This window comes from Balaenoptera ricei, chromosome 2 (assembly GCF_028023285.1).
Source record: "Balaenoptera ricei isolate mBalRic1 chromosome 2, mBalRic1.hap2, whole genome shotgun sequence".
Lineage (NCBI taxonomy): Eukaryota > Metazoa > Chordata > Mammalia > Artiodactyla > Balaenopteridae > Balaenoptera > Balaenoptera ricei.
The window spans coordinates 81,896,703-81,911,900 of record NC_082640.1 but is presented as its reverse complement, the minus strand read 5'-3'; the positions used below and the strand labels follow the sequence as shown (position 1 = coordinate 81,911,900).

General features: G+C 40.7%; 1 protein-coding gene across 2 annotated transcripts; it reads left to right on the top strand.

Annotated features, from left to right (window-relative positions):
* The first annotated feature begins 9,065 nt into the window (after positions 1–9,065).
* LOC132360453 (tyrosine-protein phosphatase non-receptor type 12-like) lies at positions 9,066–12,210 on the top strand. Of its 2 annotated transcripts, XM_059915532.1 has the most exons (2): positions 9,066–9,195; positions 9,227–12,210. In XM_059915532.1, exons 1-2 carry the CDS (start codon positions 9,097–9,099, stop codon positions 11,483–11,485), a joined length of 2,358 nt encoding a protein of 785 aa, XP_059771515.1. In that variant the 5' UTR covers positions 9,066–9,096; the 3' UTR covers positions 11,486–12,210. The 2 variants fall into 2 exon arrangements, with proteins under 2 accessions (XP_059771515.1, XP_059771514.1); XM_059915531.1 differs by having other exon boundaries at positions 9,087–12,210.
* The last annotated feature ends 2,988 nt before the right edge of the window (positions 12,211–15,198 follow it).

The following is a 15,198-nucleotide window of genomic DNA, read 5'->3' as shown; positions in this document are numbered from 1 at the left end:
CCTTCTTTCTACTTAGTAAAGAACATCACGTAAGTGTACAAATTTTATTGTTACGAGAACAAGTTATAGAAATGCTATAGCTATGAAACTTAAAAGGACAGATTGCATTGATTTGAGGGGATTTGGGAGGCTTCTTAGAGGAAGCAGACTTAAGATCAGCCCTGAAGGTGAAGATGTGGAATTATGAGCATTGAAGGTCAAGGGGAAAAAGCAAGAAAAAGCAAAGAGAAAGGCAAATAGCACTCAGGTAAAGGACTTACTATGGCCTCCCTGGGATGCAGTGTGTGACCCAGCAGGTTGACTGTAGATCACAGTTTTATTTTGTTTGACCAGCATAAGATTATTTTTTCCAATTATAATATGAATGCTTTTAGGTGGGTCTTGTCTAGATTTCATTTTCCCTTAGTTTTCTAACAGGCTGCTATACATTTCTCCTTGCCTCCCTAGACCCTGAAGGCTTCTGAGTGATGGGTATAGCAGGAGGATGCTGGTAAGGTAGCTTGGAGGCCAGTGGTAGGTCAGTGGAAAGATTTTCAAACAAACAAGTCATGGGGGAGACACTCAAGTTTTTGAGGGAAAGAGTGATGCGATTGGAGCCTCACTTTGGGACGATGGATCTGTCAGTAAGACTGAAGCAGAAAGAAGTGAGAATCAAGAAATCAATGTTCCTTTTGTTTCCTTGCAGGCCCAGGTAGTTATACATCTCCAATAATTCTTGTGGTCTGCACTACACAATTTAGCACTGTCCTGTGTTCTCCAATTTTTTTCTGTTGTAGCATTCTTTACTCAAGCTCTAGAGATCTGGGGTCATGCCTTTTATCATTTGTGTGTCTGACACATGCAGGCAGTCCATGGACAGTTGTTTTACTGGAGACTCAGTGTTACTTCTCTGGAACAAGAAGGGGTGAGGAAGGGACATTAATTCACGTGCCACGTCAATTTAAATTATTAAAGAAGTTCTTTCAGGTATCTGAGCACAGGACATGTGTTCTAATGCTTTTGTTTGGCTCTAGTCCCACATAATGACCTTTTATGCTAAATAATGTTTTCCGTTCAAGATAAAATATCTTTCTTTTCTCTACTCTAACACACATGATGTGATCTGAATTACTCATGAGTGTTTTCAGCTTTTGCTTATGTTGCATTTTGAAGTTCAATATGCATAGACATCTTGGCATAAAGTGGTGCTAAAGTCACTCATTAATACATTGGAGTCTGTTTTCCTGTTCAATGGAAAGTTAAAACCTTTAAGTTCAAGTACTAAAACTTCCACTGAGTTTCAAGGAGGTACCTTCTTAATTGAGCCCTTCTCAAACTGAAACTTTTAATTTCAATATTATGTTGAAAATGAAGGCTTGAAGGATTGACTCAGTGGTATGTTAATCTTTGTAGGAATAGTGAACGGGCCTGGCAATTCAGCTGCCCCGCGTTATCTACCGCATTATAAAACCAGAATGTTTAGATATTAAAAAAATGCTATAGATATGGATTGATTTCTTCTATAAAAAAGCCTCATGTCTCATAGTGTTCACACAACATGTTTTCTTGGAAATCAAATGACCGGAGCAGAGACTGCTGTCAATGTCAGGGCTTCCTGGCTCATGTGGCTTTTTGTTCCAAATGGTAGGCATGGCCAGGTTTACGTTTTTATAAAGTATGGGCAACAAAGTGAGTATAGACTGTTATTATTACTCATTCATCTCTGTTTCATCCTAGAAATACTTTTTATTACACCTTCAGTCTTTTTTTGTGATTACAAAAACAATATACTAATTGTAAAAGCAAAACAACAAATTCAGAGGTGAGTGAGATAAAGAAGGCTTCCTGTGATTAGGAAGAGATAACCACTGTTAACTGTTTCACCATTTGCTGTCTAATGGAATAGGTAGCTAGGTAGATAGGTAGGTAGATAGATAGGTAGGTAAATAGATAGATAGACAACAGATAAATGGGATTTTTGGTGGTTTGAACAGAAGAGGAAACAATGGTATTTCTGTAAGTCCAACTATGGCATATTTACTCTTCAGGAACCATTGAGGCAATTTATTTCATGTTTGGATTTTATCTTGGTTTAAGATCCAACAACTTCAGTGGGGGATGTCTCTTAACTCTGTGGTGATTATAAGACTGCTCACTCACTAAAGTATAGATCTCAGGCTGTTAAACCGTTCTGTGCAATAATTTAAATCAGTGGTTGAGTTAAGCTTGTGGGTAACTTACTGGGTCCTAAAGATTCTGGAAGTGCTTCCCTGGATAATTTAGGAAGTTGTCAAGATAAGTTCCCTATGGGATAATATAGTAACATGCCAAGAAGTCCAGGTGAAATAAGTCCTTTTAAGATAATTATTGAATTTGGTTAGATGAATCGTGCAAACATGTTTCTGTGTTTCACATGTAGTTTATAGAAGAGCTAGAAAAACTCCTGCTCTCTTTGACCTAACACTCTCCAATGTCTCCTGCCCCATCAATCCCTTCATTGCCATGTTCCCTCCCTCAGGGTGAGCAGAAGCTCTTAGGATCCCAGGTTCAGAGAAGACAGAAAGTAGTTCAGGGAGGTTTCTGCTCTGAGTGTCAGAGGATTGCTTATGCTTAATCCAGCTTAAAACCTATGTCAATATTCATAGAAATTAAAGAGAAAGGACTTACTTCCTCAGGGACTAGGACAGGTGATTGAGAGAGATGAGGTTAAACAGAAAGGGTAGTGTGTTTTGTGGGGGGGGGAGGGAGAGGAGAGAGGAGAAGAGGAAGAAAAGGAAGAAGGAAGGGAGAGGGTGGAAGGGGGGGGAGAAGCCAAGAGCAGGAGGGGATAGGAAGGAAAGGGAGAGGGACAGATGAAGGAGAAGAAACTGGAAGAGAAAAGGAGAGAGGAGAGGAGTGCTCACCTTTTAAAAATATATTGAGGTTAAAAATGTGTGTGGGGTAATGTATAGAACTTAATTGGAGAATCAGATGAGGGTTAGCACATGTGTACCTGTATAAATAATTCCCAATAAAGATATAGAACTTTTCCTTCACCTCAGAGAGTCTCTTTACTCAACCTCCAGTGAAATCTGTTCCACCCTCCATACAAATATGGTGATTTCTGTCACTGTAGATTAGTTTTGACTGTTCTTGAGCTTCATACAAATGGAATCATACAGTATGTTCTCTTTTGTATCTGGCTTCTTTTGTTTCATATAAAGTTTGTGAGATTCATCCATAGTGCTGCTGGGTATGATTCTACTTTATGACTATACCACATTTGTTTACCCATGAAAATTGTCTTCCTGTTTTCTTATGTGATATTTGGTTTTTCATTTTGTGTTCTGATTACTGCAATTTCAATATTTGAACTGAGCATACATGTGCCACATGATGAGGGACCAGATCATTTGGAAACGAATAATAACTGAATACTTGGAAATTTCATCTGTGCCGATTATTATCATCTCCTTACTACCAAATTTTAACCAAAGGTAATGTCCTCTGAAGTGCCCAAATCTACTTGACAGTGGTATTTCACATTTACACATGATTCTACAGTTTATAAAGCATCTCCATACACAGCATTTTCTTTCACCTTGATCAACATTGATAGTTTCTAGGTATCAGATTTTGAAATGGAGAGTCAGGTTCATGGACTTTCTGTTCCCTTCCCCCCAAATTCTAATTTTGTGATGTGTTACTCCATCGAATTTCTCTGGGACTGTAATAAGAATTACTGATTCTCTGTGTGTCCATAAGACCTGGTTAGGGTTTCAATGCAGCCAACTCTACTGCCCTGCTCAGTGTGCCTGTTTATAAACATGTAGTTCTTGTCTGTGCTGCTCTTTGTTCACCGTTGGTTGGTCTTTTACACATTGCTTTTTAAAAGCAAGGAATTTCTCTGTCTGACTTATTTCACTAAGCATAATGCCCTCTAGATCCATCAATATTGTTGCAAATGGCAGACTTTCATTCTTTTTTATGGTTATATAACATTCCATCATATATATATATATATATATATATATATATATATATACCATATCTTCTTTATCCATTCATCTATTGATGGAGACTTGGGTTGCTTCCGTTTCTTGGCAATTGTAAATAATGCTACTATGAACATTGGTATGCATGTATCTTTTTGAGTTAGCGTTTTAATTTTTTTCAGATATATGCCCAGGAGTGGAATTGCTGGATCATATGGTAGTTCTACTTTTAGTTTTTTTGAGGAATCTCCATAATGTTTTCCATAGTGGCTGCATCAATTTACATTCCCAACAACAGTGTACAAGGGCTCACTTTTCTCTACATCCTCACCATTTGTTATTTGTAGACTTTTTGATGTTAGCCATTCTGACAGGTGTGAGGTGGTTTTGATTTGTGCCTTTCTAATAATTAGTCATGCTGAGCATCTTCTCATGTGTCTATTGGCCATCTGGATGTCTTATTTGGAAAAATATCTATTCAGGTCTTCTGCCCATTTTTAATTGGGTTGTCTGTGTTTTTGATATTGAATTGTGTGAGCTGTTTCTTAAAAAAAAATTGTAAATCAAGTATACTTCAATAAAAAATTAATTTAAAAATTAATAAAAGTAAGGAATATTTAAAACCTGTTCTAAAAAGTAAATGAAAGATCTAGCTGCTTTAAGGTATTTTCCATTCAATTTAGTTCTGAAATCACTTAAGGAAACAAAAAAGTTTTGTATAAGTGTCCTTTTGCATTACTGAAGGACTACTTAGTATCATGTCATGGAAACAGCCAACAAATGAACCTCTCGAACAATGAATGTGCTAATACAAACTGCATGGTATCTGGAGAAGGATGACCTCTAGAAAATTTACTATATTATGTTAAAAGATCTTTAACTTTCATTTTAAAACTATTTTTGCTTTTTTTTAAATTTATATATTTATTTATTTATTTTTGGCTGCATTGGGTCTTCATTGCTGCACCCGGGCTTTCTCTAGTTGGAGTGAGAGGGGGCTACTCTTTGTTGCGGTGCGCAGGCTTCTCATTGCAGTGGCTTCTCTTGTTGTGGAGCATGGGCTCTAGGAGCACGGGCTTCTATAGTTGTGGCACGTGGGCTCTAGAGCACAGGCTCAGTAGTTGTGGTGCACGGACTTAGCTGCTCCACAGCATGTGGGATCTTCCTGGACCAGGGCTCAAACCTGTGACCCCTGAATTGGCAGGCAGATTCTTAACCACTGTGCCACCAGGGAAGTCCACTATTTTTGTTTTTGAACAATTAAGTCAAATCTGGTCATGTTTCCCCAGGAAAAGATTTGCCTCCAAACTCTCTTCGTAAAGAAGACATGCCTTGTACATTTTGATTGCCTTGGTAAAAGAAGCATATTGAAAAATAAAAGAAAAATATTTTAGCAAGGAGAAGTTTCCTCCATGATTCTAAATAAGTTCAATTTTTGTCAAATGTATGTGTGGACATAGCATTTGTGTTAATGGTTATTTATACACTCTGTCAGTAAATAATGAGCTTTGGGCTTGTAGCTCTCTTAGGTCTTTCTGTGACTTTTTAGAAAGTAAATCCTGATTCCCTTTTTAAATAAAAAAATATATAAGGGCCATGTAATATAAAATATAAAGTTCCCTAAAATTTTAAATAAATTTATTGTGCTGCATATGTGCGTGCACACGTGTTATTTTTCTCTGTTTTCAGGCAACACATTTTACCAAGGATGACTGGTATTTTTGTTTACATCCTGTGGCTACTCTACTGAAGTCAAATGGGCAAATACTGTGCCCATTTTACAGATATGGAATGCTGATCCTGCAATATTAAGTGGCTAGAAAGAGGTGAGGCTAAAATGAAAATTCAGCCCCTCTGAGAGATTTTTCAGCGCTCTCCCCTATACGCTTTTTTTTTTTTTTTTTTTGCTTACCTTTTTCAGTTTTTGGCATAGCCACCCAAGGGGAGGACCAGGCACAAAACCAAGAACAGAAAGGGTCTGCAAAGGGCATGATGAGAGCTCTGGATGAACAGTAATTTTACTCAGATCTGAGAACTAGAAAGCTGGCTGAAAAAGCTGGCTGTATTATAAAAACTGAAAAAACTAGATGGCAAATCAATATTCATCCAGAATAAACTTTATTGACCAATTACTTAAATTTCAAAGAAGTTAATTTTTGTTGCGGCAGCTTTGCAATTGTTTTCTGAAGAGCTGAAGAAATCGCCCTATAATGTTCGAACTGCAGGTTTGGTTTTCAGAGAGGATTGTGTGCAGTGTTTTAGAGTACGACCGTGCATCAGCATTTCAGCGACAGCTCGAAAGGCCTTTAGCTTCAAGAAGCTTCTGTGAGGTCAGCGGAGGGCTCTCCTGGGACCAAATCCCCATCTATGATCAGGATAACTTGAAATGAGATTTCTAACAGGAATTAACCAGGGCCTCTTTTTCCTCTTTTTTAAAGCAAGCTGCCCTGTCATCCTTTACGGAAACCATCACAAAAGAAGGGCTTGAGAGGGAGTGGTTCTGCTTAAGACATTGCAGCAGATAATGGATAAAATAAGATGTGGGTGATTGCTCACAGCCCCCTCCCAACACCATTGCTTCTCACTCCCTTTTAGAGAACACCCAAGTGAGTTTTAGGATAACAATGGTTTGGTTTTAATGTTCATGAACAAAAGAAGGAGCCTGTGAGTAAGCATTGGAATTTGGAAGGCAATAAAGAAACATATCAAGAGAGAAAAGCAACTTGGGGCTGAACTGGAAGTGGAATAGAAAATAATCAGTCCTTCTTCTGTATCACCCCAAGTAATGTTGGCCTTGTCAAATGCATCACAGCTTGAGTCAAGTTTCAGCGGTGTCTGGGCTACAGCAAGGAATAAGCCCATCCATTACGGGCTGCATTGACTCCTCTAAGTCAGCTGGAGAAGTTGAGTGTGTGTGTGTGTGTGTGTGTGTGGTGGTGTTTGTGTAGGTGTAAATTTAAATCTATTTAGTTCTCTTTGTTTTGCTCTGTGAAGGAGAAATGGAACTTATTTAAATGTCTAAGTTCTTTTGAGCCTCAAAGTTGCCCTGCTGGTTGGAGAGGTAGCTGCTTACTCAAGTTTCCGTGGTTAGGGAATGCTAGGGTGCTAGGGTTGAACACTGTGTCTAAGTCTGTGGATACATACACTATCCCATTGTGAAAATGGTCATTTTAAATACCTTAAAGTTAAAAAGCTTTGTCTTGTATTGGGACCATAACTTCTGATTTGAAGACATTGGAGGTCAAATTCATGTAATTTTTAATGAAGTTTTGCTCAGCCACTTTCAGCTACTTTAAACCAGATTAACATGAATGAGAAATAATGTAAAGAATATCCTTTAGAGAATGAATAGAGGCTGTCAACCTCTAGATCCCCTTCCCTGGTCACAGTTTAATTATCCAGCAGTGGGTGTCTGACTTAAACCGCCAATCAGAACTTTTAACCACCTGATTAGGAGGTCTTTTAGTCATTTTTCTCTTGTTATGGAAATTGTGAGGTTTGAAAGTTGATTTTGTCACTTGCAATCAAAGTCCTGACCAAGGGCTTCCCTGGTGGCGCAGTGGTTGAGAGTCTGCCTGCCAATGCAGGGGACACGGGTTCGGGCCCTGGTCTGGGAGGATCCCACATGCCGCGGAGCAAATGGGCCCGTGAGCCACAACTACTGAGCCTGCGCTTCTGGAGCCTGTGCTCCGCAACAAGAGGGGCCACGATAGTGAGAGGCCCGCGCACCGCGATGAAGAGTGGCCCCCGCTTGCCACAACTAGAGAAAGTCCTTGCACAGAAACGAAGATCCAACACAGCCATAAATAAATAAATAAATAAAATTTAAAAAAAAAAAAAAAAAAAAAAAAAAAGTCCTGACCAATACATTTATCCATTTAGGGAGTATTTAGAGGGCTTACATTCTCAAAAATCTTTCAATGGCTTCCAGTAAGTGAATTATTTCTACATTAGAATAATAATAAAATAATAGTAATAATGATAATTAGAATGGATTATTCACTACATAAAACCATAAAGGATCCTGTTAAAATACAAATATTATCCAGAAGAACTGTACATCCAGCCTCTAACCCCTGTGATCACTTTAACACTAATTATCTTGATTATCTAGTCAGCAACCTTTTGGAGTTTTGATTCAAAAGTCAGCACAGCTTAGTTTTGAAGGAAAAGAAAGACCAGAAACAAACATCATAGAAGGTAGGGATAATACAAGGGCAGACAAGTAGAGCACATTTCTCAGGTTTTTGGGTGGAGTCACGAGAAAAAGATAACTCTTAAAAGATAACTGTCTTTGTTGCATCAGATTCAAGACTTACTTTAATTTTCTTAACCCAAAAAGAAAGAGGAAAATGCCGATTCAGGTCTATCACATGTCTTCTCATAGAGTTGTTGGTAAAGCAGTTAAAAGCACAAATGACAGAAGTGGTAGATACTGGTCCCATTATTGCTATTTTATGCAGACAGAGTATGTGTTTTCCCCAGATTATATATATATATATTTTTAGTCATAATACAAAACTGTTATTTGTCAGAGAAGATATATTTGGTTTCGGCTGTTGCAGAGATCTCAGAGGAAAAATTCCCAGGCAGCATTTTACTTTTAAGAAGTGCATAAACCAAAGGGCTTCCCTTCCCTGGTGGCACAGTGGTTAAGAATCCGCCTGCCGGGAGCTGCTGCGCGGAGCCGAGCGTTTGGGTGGCGGCGGGGGCGCGCCCGTGGGGAGAGGCGGCTGCGGCTGCTAGCCGGGAGGGAGGGAGGGAAGGAGGAACCGGGAAGGGGTTGGGGGGGGGGCAGGGCGGTCGGAGAGCCGTGTTCCTAAGGCGGTGGCGGCGTCTCCGGCAGAGCAGGAGGAGGGCGGGGAAGGAGGATGGAGCAAGCTGGGGTTGGGGTTGGCGCTAGCCGCAGTGGCTCGCCCCGTACTGTGGGAGAGCGGCGGCTGCTCCTGGAAGTTGTAGGATCGGAAGCCGGGCTGGTGCCGCCGCTGCCACCGCCTTGGGCGGTGGGGAGGAGCAGGGAGCGGCGGGGGTCGGGAGAGAGGGGTCGGGTAGGGGGAGCGAGCTGGGGAAGACTGAGCGGGCTCTGCGCCGGGCGGGAGGGCGGCGGGGGGGCCAGAGACCGCAGCCGGGGGGACGCGGGAGGATGGAGCAAGTGGAGATCCTGAGGAAATTCATACAGAGGGTCCAGGCCATGAAGAGTCCGGACCACAATGGGGAGGACAACTTCGCCCGGGACTTCATGGTGTCCAGATCCAGTATGTCAGCAAGCTGAGAAACGACTAAGAAGATTGTCAACCAAGTATAGAACAGAAAAGATTTATCCCACAGCCACTGGAGAAAAAGAAGAAAATGTTAAAAAGAACAGATATAAGGACATACTGCCATTTGATCACAGCCGAGTTAAGTTGACTTTAAAGACACCTTCTCAAGATTCAGACTATATCAATGCAAATTTTATTAAGGGTGTTTATGGGCCAAAAGCATATGTGGCAACCCAAGGACCTTTAGCAAATACAGTAATAGATTTTTGGAGGATGATATGGGAGTACAGTGTTGTAATCATTGTAATGGCCTGTCGTGAATTTGAGATGGGAAGGAAAAAATGTGAGCGCTATTGGCCTTTGTATGGAGAAGACCCTATAACATTTGCACCATTTAAAATTTCTTGTGAAGCTGAACAAGCAAGAACAGACTACTTCATTAGGACACTCTTACTTGAATTTCAAAATGAATCTCGTAGGCTATATCAGTTTCATTATGTGAACTGGCCAGACCATGATGTTCCCTCATCATTTGATTCTATTCTGGACATGATAAGCTTAATGAGGAAATACCAAGAACATGAAGATGTGCCTATTTGTATTCATTGCAGTGCAGGCTGTGGAAGAACAGGTGCCATTTGTGCCATAGATTATACGTGGAATTTACTAAAAGCTGGGAAAATACCAGAGGAATTTAATGTTTTCAACTTAATACAAGAAATGAGAACACAGAGGCATTCTGCAGTACAAACTAAGGAGCAGTATGAGCTTGTTCACAGAGCTATCGCCCAACTGTTTGAAAAACAGCTACAACTATATGAAATTCATGGAGCCCAGAAAATTGCTGATGGAGTGAATGAAATTAACACTGAAAATATGGTCAGCTCCATAGATCCTGACAAACAAGATTCTCCCCCTCCAAAACCACCAAGGACCCGCAGTTGCCTTGTAGAAGGGGATGCTAAGGAAGAAATACTGCAGCCACCAGAACCTCACCCAGTGCCACCCATCTTGACACCTTCTCCCCCTTCAGCTTTTCCAACAGTCACTACTGTGTGGCAGGACAATGACAGATACCATCCAAAGCCAGTGTTGCACGTGGTTTCATCAGAACAACATTCAACAGACCTCAACAGAAACGATAATAAATCAACAGAACTTACAGGGAAAAATGAATCAACTGTTGAACAAATAGATAAAAAATTGGAGCGAAATTTAAGTTTTGAGATTAAGAAGGTCCCTCTTCAAGAAGGACCAAAAAGTTTTGAAGGGAACACACTCTTGAATAGGGGACATGCAATTAAAATTAAATCAGCTTCGGCTTCACCATGTACAATTGATAAAATCTTTAAATCACAGGAATTGAATTCAAGAGATCTAAAAATTGATGATATTTCCCAGAATTCCTGTGTGGACTGCAATGCAACACAGTCAAATAAAGCTCCAGTTATCCTACCAGAAGAATCACAGAAGAATTCAGACACACCTCCAAGGCCAGACCGCTTACCTCTTGATGAGAAAGGACATGCACCGTGGTCATTTCATGGACCTGAGAATACTCTACCCATGCCTGATTCCTCTGAAGGCAAATCCTCAGATACCCACTGTCAAACAATGAAAACTGGGAGTTCAACACCAAGCCCCATGACACAACTTGCAACCCATGATCTCACAGATCATCACAACAGTTCCCCTCTATTCAGAGCACCCCTCAGTTTTACTAATCCTCTTCAGTCTGATGACTCGGACTCTGATGAAAGGAACTCTGATGGTGCTGTGACCAAGAATAAAACCAGTATTTCAACAGCAAGTGCCACTGTTTCTGCTGCCGCTAGTACTGAAAGCATTTCTACAAGGAAAGTATTATCAATGTCCATTGCTAGACATGATATAGCAGGAACAATACATTCAGGTGCTGAAAAAGATGTTGATGTTAGTGAAGATTCGCCTCCTCCCCTACCTGAAAGAACTCCTGAGTCTTTTGTATTGGCCAGTGAACATAATACACCTGTAAGATCTGAGTGGAGTGAACTTCAAAATCAGGAACAGTGTGAACAAAGAAAACCTGAAGGCTTGATAACCTCTGGAAGTGAAACATGTGACCATCCAGCACGAGGTATTCATACAGAGACTTGTACAGAATGTCCACCTACTTTCAGTAACAAGAAAGATCAAATATCAGAAAGTCCAACAGAAGCCACAGAGATTGGTTTTGGTAATCGCTGTGGAAAACCCAAAGGACCAAGAGATCCACCTTCAGAATGGACATGATTCAGGGAATTAAAAGACACTTTAAATTATACTGGAAAATTCAAGTGCCACTGAAAGCCAGATTTATAGTATTCCATCTTAAAAATGTGGGACTAACAGCAGTGTAGATTGTTACCTTAGTGTTTTTTGCTGGGACCATCTACCTGCCTTATATTACACTTAGGAAAAAGTATTACATACGGTTTATTTTGTAACTTCAAGTATTATTGCCTTAATGTCTCTTAACCCTGTTACACGCTGCTTGTAGACATGTTAATATAGTAATACTTTTATGATAAATTGAGTTTAAGGACTACTCTTTTGCTAATGTTTTATCATGTATGCATTATTTTGTATATGTACAGGGCAAGTAGGTATATAATTTGATAAAGTTACAGTCATAAAATATTATTAACAGAAGATGTAAGAAATTTCTGCATGGTCTAAATCTTTGTGTACCTTATTTGTAAATTATTTGCCCTGAAGTTTTAGAAAATAGTTTCTGAATTTTAAAATTGCTGGATTCATGCAGCCAGCATTACAGGTTATCAGAGATCAAAGATTGTAATAATAATACATTTTGTAAATTGTAAGCAAAAAGTTATTTTTATATTATATACTGTCTAATTGTCCATCCTAATTGTCCTTGTTTTCATCTAGTTATGGAGATTCAGTAAGTGCCTTGGAACAATATTGAATTCTCTTAGCTCGTGTGTGTTACTTTAATATTTGAACTCAACTGGGATTAGAAGGCTATCAGAATATATGTATGTTTCAGGATATTTGGCCTGCCATTAAAAAGACAAAAACAAAAAAACAAACAAACAAAAACAAAAACAAAAACAAAAACAAAAAAAAAGAATCCTCCTGCCAATGCAGGAGACTTGGGTTCGAGCCCTGGTCCGGGAAGATCCCACATGCCACGGAACAACTAAGCCCGTGCGCCACAACTACTGAGACTGCGCTCTAGAGCCCGTGAGCCACAACTACTGAAGCCCACACGCCACAACTAATAAAGCCCGTGTGCCTAGAGCCCCTGCTCCCAACAAGAGAAGCCACCGCAATGAGAAGCCTGCACACCACAAGGAAGAGCAGCCCCCGCTCACTGCAACCAGAGAAAAGCCCGTGTGCAGCAATGAAGACCCAATGCAGCCAAAAATAAAATAAAATAAATAAATTTATTTTAAAAAAAGTACATAAACCTGAAGAGCAAATTTTTTTTCTTTCAAAATAGGTTTTGTTTTGACTTTGAAAGCTTCAGACTTTCATTAAAGCATTATAATATTTGGAATAAGCATATAAAATATTTAAGGGTATTGGTATTTATCTCTTTTTTTCATAATTCTGGGCAAAAGCATCCTAGGGAAAGTCTGAGGATAGATTTCTTCCATTTTCTCTTTGTTATTTCCAGTTTTCCAAGTTGCCTCGATGCAGAGGTCAGGGGAAATGCTCCAGGTCCTGAGCACATCTGGGCTAGGATCCAAGAGGCCAGCTGAGACCATCGTTGCTGTTAGTGAAAGAGCTTCATAAGTGCTTAAGGCTGGAATGGATGGTCCAAATCAACTGTAGAATCCTGTCATTTTTCAAATGGGAAACTGAGGTGCAGGGAGGTGAAGGGACCTGTCAAGGTCATACGATCAGCTAGTGTCAGAGCTGTGATCCAGGCAGACTGACTTCCCATTCAGCCGTTTTCTCAGTAATTTCCCAGGATCCTTTTCACTTCATCCTTGACTTGTTTCCATTCCACTTCCTCCACTGGCCCCTGATCTTGACCAGGCTACTCTTTTTGCCTCAATCCTGCTGTTTGGTTATCCTGATTGAGTGGGATCTCCCCACCTCGAGTCTTGGCATCCTCTGAGTGGTTTTGACTCGGACATACCCTTCCAGAGGTTTTATTTGCCGATGGCCTTGAGGACTCCCTCTCCACCTGCTGGCCTTTACCACTACAGCAGCTGCCATCCTGCTCTCACCACCACCACAGTTTATCCAGTTACTACTTTCTGCCAGGCGCTGTACTTAGCACTTTCTAAAAGCAAGCTCACGTACTCCACACAACAGCTCTTTAAGCTGAGTATTTTCCTGCCCTGCAGTTGAAGAAATCAAAGCTCAGAGAGGTTAAATCATGTCTCCATCATCTCACAACGCTAAGTGTAAGCTGAGGTTAAAACCCAGGAATATCCAAGTTCCATTCTCTTTCCATGACACCTTTCAGTCCCAGTCTGAACTGCTTAAAGCTCAGATTTTAGTGACAAATCATTGCAAATTACACTGCTTAGGGCACTCTAGTTCCCATTAATCTACTCTGTAAATTATCTTTTTTTTTTTTTTTTTTTTTTAAATTTTATTTATTTATTTATGGCTGTGTTGGGTCTTCGTTTCTGTGCGAGGGCTTTCTCTAATTGCGGCAAGTGGGGGCCACTCTTCATCGCGGTGCGCGGGCCTCTCACTATCGCGGCCTCTCTCGTTGTGGACCACAGGCTCCAGACGCGCAGGCTCAGTAATTGTGGCTCACGGGCCTATTTGCTCTACGGCATGTGGGATCTTCCCAGACCAGGGCTCGAACCCGTGTCCCCTGCGTTGGCAGGCAGATTCTCAACCACTGCGCCACCAGGGAAGCCCTGTAAATTATCTTTGATTATGTGTTAATGCATGAGGCTTCCCTCTTCGGGCTTGTCTGATACTAGGACCACCCTGCTTTATACTCTTGGGACTCTGTGTTCAGTATTCTGCCCTGTTATGTGTTCCGGATGTGGGAATGGGAATGGTTAAATGTCGCTCTGTTGGCTGAAACAGTTACTCCGTTTGGCTGAAACACTAACTTCCTGATTGAAACTCCAGCTGAAAACAGACCCTCCAAATGGCAAGATCATAGGATGCCCTGATTCGTTTGATGTAACACTACTGAATGTTTGATGTAACACTGTTGAATATTTCTGTCTTCTTCCCTACTCCCACTTCTGCAGCTCAAGGGACAAATAAATTCCCTTTTAAATTATTTCACAGTCACTATCACGGTCAGAAGGGGTCAGGTAGCTTTTGTTCCAACGGCTGCCGAAGGACATCTGCTGTCTTGCTAGCTGTAGCGAGTTGCATCTACCTTCTTTTTGCTCTACCTTGTTGGCCCCTCCTTAGATATAAAGATACTTAGAAGGCTCTCGTGCGACAGCCTTACATTATCTATTTTCTGATAGGATACTTCACTGCAAGAATGGAAAAGGAGGAAAACAATAGTCATTGAGTGTTTATTATGTGCAGAGAAATATGCTAAAAATTTTCACATATATAACCTCAATTGATTCCCACAATAATTGTATGAAGTATGGTATTTTATTCTCATTTCAGAGAGATGTTAAAATCACTTATTGGAGATCACACAATTGGAAATGGGTACGGTTGGCATTTGAATCTAGGTGAGACTGACTCTTTGTATATTACCAGGCTGCCTCTGAATGCTCCAGAGTCCTGGGGCCCAGGCCTCCGTCATTTTATCCATCATTATTCTCACCCTGTGAGGCTTAGACAGAATTCTGGCTTCAGAAATTCTAATCAGAATCTTCACTAAGCTTTGAAAATTTTATCTCCATTTAACAAAGAGTGGTGATTTACATTGCTACACAGAGACTAAATGAGAAACCTGTAGCCCCCTATAGTTTCCCTCGCCCCCCACCGCCCCCACCCCCCCGGGGCTGGGTGGTGTTCTGGTGAAGACTCTGCTTCATGTTGCAGGGTGCCCC

Bases quoted from the DNA above. Each gene is read 5' to 3' on its own strand.
- LOC132360453 (XM_059915532.1), top strand. From the start codon at position 9,097: ATGGAGCAAGTGGAGATCCTGAGGAAATTCATACAGAGGGTCCAGGCC. The intron at 9,196-9,226 runs GTGTCCAGATCC...CAGCAAGCTGAG, and splicing joins ACTTCGCCCGGGACTTCATG to AAACGACTAAGAAGATTGTC.